Here is a 3,420-nt window from a genome sequence, read left to right on the forward strand (position 1 = left end):
GAATACAATATTTAAGTATTGATATATTTTTTTATTTTGATGTAAAATATTTAATTTTAAGGCAGTAGCCACATATGTGATAATTCCGTTCTCCTCATGCTTTAACAGGAGATCCTGATCGCAGTTTTGCAATAGAGTTTATTAAATTCACTGACAAGTTTTCTCCTAGCCCTCTACCCCAAATGCGTGAGAAACAGAAGGGAGTTCCACTCATATCCCTGTCATTGGATATGGTATCTGTATTAGCATATAAAGGTTTCTTGATTTTGCAACTGAACTTGTGACTGCATTATATACCACGTTATATCTAGTGAGAACGGTATGTATCCGTGCTGACTTCATTTGGAAGTACTCTGTCTCCTTCAGCGTCTTACCAAAAGCCTTTCATTGGAAAACTTTTGTTTCTATCCACTTAAAGACATGTTTTCTAGGGAGGCACCCTGTCATTGGCTGTACACACCCCCTCCTCACTAACACACGTTCTTGTTCTATGCATGAAACAACAGGACTGACCGTTAAATGCCTGTCAAAAAGCGCGCGCGGGGGGGGGCGGGGCTTCCGGCACCAACATTCCAAAGTAGTGGGTGGTCCCAACTGCCACTTCCGGCGGAAGTTCCAAAGAAGTGGGTGGTCCCAACGGTCGCTCAGTCACCGTTGGGCGAGGCTGCGACTAGGAGCCTTCCTCATCACCCGGGGGTCTAGACAGTTGCGGTTTAGGCGTGCGAGAGAACCCAGCGGTTTCTCACACACGCCCTCCGGCAGGTGTAGACAGGCGCAGGTGTCCTTCGGAGGCAGCGCAGTGGTTCGGTGGCTCGCACGCGAAAAGATGGCCAGCCCATCCGGCGAGAAGGCGACGAGCTCGCAAGCACGCGGTTCCGACGAGAGCGCAGGCCCGCGGGCCCACGAGGCCAACGGGACCGGCGTCAGTCACCAGGCCAATGTCCTCGCGGACATGTCCTGCGAAGGGGGGCAGCCCAGCGCGGTGCTGAAGGTGCTCAGCCAGTGCCGCGTCATCTACGACGGCATCCTCAACCTGGATAAGAAGTTCGATGTGATCGACGCCAAGGTCCCCAAAGTCCGCCATTCCCGCGTGAGGTCGCTGTGGCAGAGCCGTAAGCCCCCGGGTTACACGTCCAAAAACGACAATGTCCTGCTCTCTAGGGAAGTTAAATTCCAGAAAATGAAGCAACAGCCGCCCTCGGCCGCTCCCCGCCCTGAGGGGTACGGTCCCGCGGCAGCGGGAAGGGAAGCGGGAGGCAGCGCCGCCCTCAGCCAGCGCGGGGAGCGCCCCCTGCAGCCCCAGGCCCCGGCCTTGCCCGGGCGGCGCGCCCTGCCCCGCGCCGCGCCCAAGCCCGCGCCCGCGCCCAAGCCCGCGCCCGCGCCCGCGCCTGCGCCCCGCCCCGTCAGGGCCGGCCCCGCGGCGGCTGCCTCGGGCTTGGTGGTCCCGGGGGGCGACCCGGTCAGCGGCCGCTGGCTGGAGAAGCGCGTCGGCACGCGGGCCGGGTCGTCGGCCTTCTGCGTCCCTCCGGGTTTTGTCCCGAGCTCGCGGGCTGGCCTTCACTCCCGGGGCCTGACCCACAGGTTCCCCAAAGATCCTTCGAGCTGGTCGGTGGAGGAAGTGATCGCGTTCCTGGTGCACGTGGATCCGCAGACGTTCCGCCCGCTCGCCCACCTCTTCCGCTACCACGCCGTCGACGGCAAGGCCCTGCTGCTGCTCCAGAGCGACCTGATGATGAAGTACATGGGGCTGAAGCTGGGGACCGCCGTCAAGCTGGGCCACTACATCAAGAGGCTGAAGCCGAAGAAGTACCTCAGCCGTTGAAAAGATGTTCGCGGACATTTTCGAGTTGACTCGCCTCTGCGGAGGCTGAGACCTTCTTGATAGCAAGTCCGCTCGCTGCCCTAAGCAGCTCTTGTGTTGCAGAAGTTTCCTTTAAAAGTCTGTTATAGGAGTTGTCGAACCACGCAGCAGCCCCGTCTACTGCGTTGAAAACAATTTAACGTGTTAGCGTTTTCATTTTCAAATTAGCACTTAGTTCTTGGTAGTCGTTTTCATTTTTTCAGTTGCACAGTTTGCACACGAACGTGCAGGAAACAGAGAAAAGCCTTTGGTTGTAGTTAATTTTTTTCGTATTGTACCAAAGCATCTAAATCCCAAAGGGGAAGTGTCAGGGGATGGGGGACGACTTTTATAATTAAATTCATGAATATTTTTTCTTAGGAGAAAATTGAAAGATGCAACTACAGATAGCGTCTCTTTCTCAAAGGTATTGAAACTTCTCTTTGCTGTAATGTCCTCTTCGTGGTCTATAAGTTTCCTGAACGGGAAAAGCCATGTAAGTTCTTTCCTCTCTGTTAATATTTCTCTGTATATTGTATTTGTGTTCAGATTTAAAGGAGAAGAAAATAAGCTTATAGGTTTCCTTGAAGCAACATTTCTTTGTTAAATTGTAGGATAGATAGATTAGTCTTTTCAGGCAAGAGATATTTATACTACAAGGGTGGTTTGGGTGGAATCTGAATACATTCTGTTCAGTGAAATATGTTTTAAACTTTCCATATTTGGGGCCATCTTGGATATTTGCCTAGGCATTCATTGCTCATTTGTATATGAAGATACTGATGTCCACACTTTGAAAATATATGTATTTTCATTGCATGTGTTTATTCTCCATAGGGATACTATATCATATATTTTATTCTATACCTGTAGCCGTGCACACAAGTAAACCTTTCGTTTTAAATTTAAAATGACACTTTGCACCTATGCGGAGGCATTGATGAACTACATATACAGTTAGATCTTTTTATTTTGCTAAAAATATGTGCATCCTTTGCTATCACTAGTACCTCTCAGCTTACTCTTCAGGGGTGGAGATGCAATCATCAGATTGGCTTCCATGCAGGAATGTTCTATGCAGTGTTTCCAGTTTGCTTAGTTCTGAGACATTTATTCTGTTAAATGTTGGAAGATGCATTTGTTTTGACTTGTCATGTTGGGCCTTATTTTCAAAGATAGAACTTCTAAGGGAAACATTCATTGTTATTCTTTTACTACATATGACTTTGTATAATTTTTGGTGTAATGCTTTTAAGCTATGAAAGTCGGTGCTGATATTGTTAGCCATTTGTTATAATGCCAGTGCAATGTACATCAAGGGCAGGAATGTACATTTGCTGTTTAGAAAATCAATTGTACTTTATATACAAAAGCGGCTATTTTCTTGGTATTTGTGATTTGAGGTTTCATCTACATTATTTGTATTTTGTAATACGAGATTCTAACTTAAACTTGGTCTTCTTTCAAATTGTCTGTGTGAAGATGCTGTGCCCAGTTTAACATTTCTCAGGTGTTTGTAGTTTGTATAAATAATGTTTTACAGCTTTTTGAATTTAAAATATAATAAATATAATAAAGAG

General features: G+C 48.2%; 1 protein-coding gene across 1 annotated transcript; it reads left to right on the forward strand.

The window, feature by feature from the left end:
* Positions 1-490: 490 nt before the first annotated feature.
* On the forward strand, positions 491-3,420 carry LOC143656581 (sex comb on midleg-like protein 1). The gene is made up of 2 exons (XM_077128607.1): positions 491-1,221; positions 1,582-3,420. Exons 1-2 carry the CDS (start codon positions 491-493, stop codon positions 1,820-1,822), a joined length of 972 nt encoding a protein of 323 aa, XP_076984722.1. The 3' UTR covers positions 1,823-3,420.

This window comes from Tamandua tetradactyla, chromosome 14 (assembly GCF_023851605.1).
Source record: "Tamandua tetradactyla isolate mTamTet1 chromosome 14, mTamTet1.pri, whole genome shotgun sequence".
NCBI classification, from domain to species: Eukaryota; Metazoa; Chordata; class Mammalia; order Pilosa; family Myrmecophagidae; genus Tamandua; species Tamandua tetradactyla.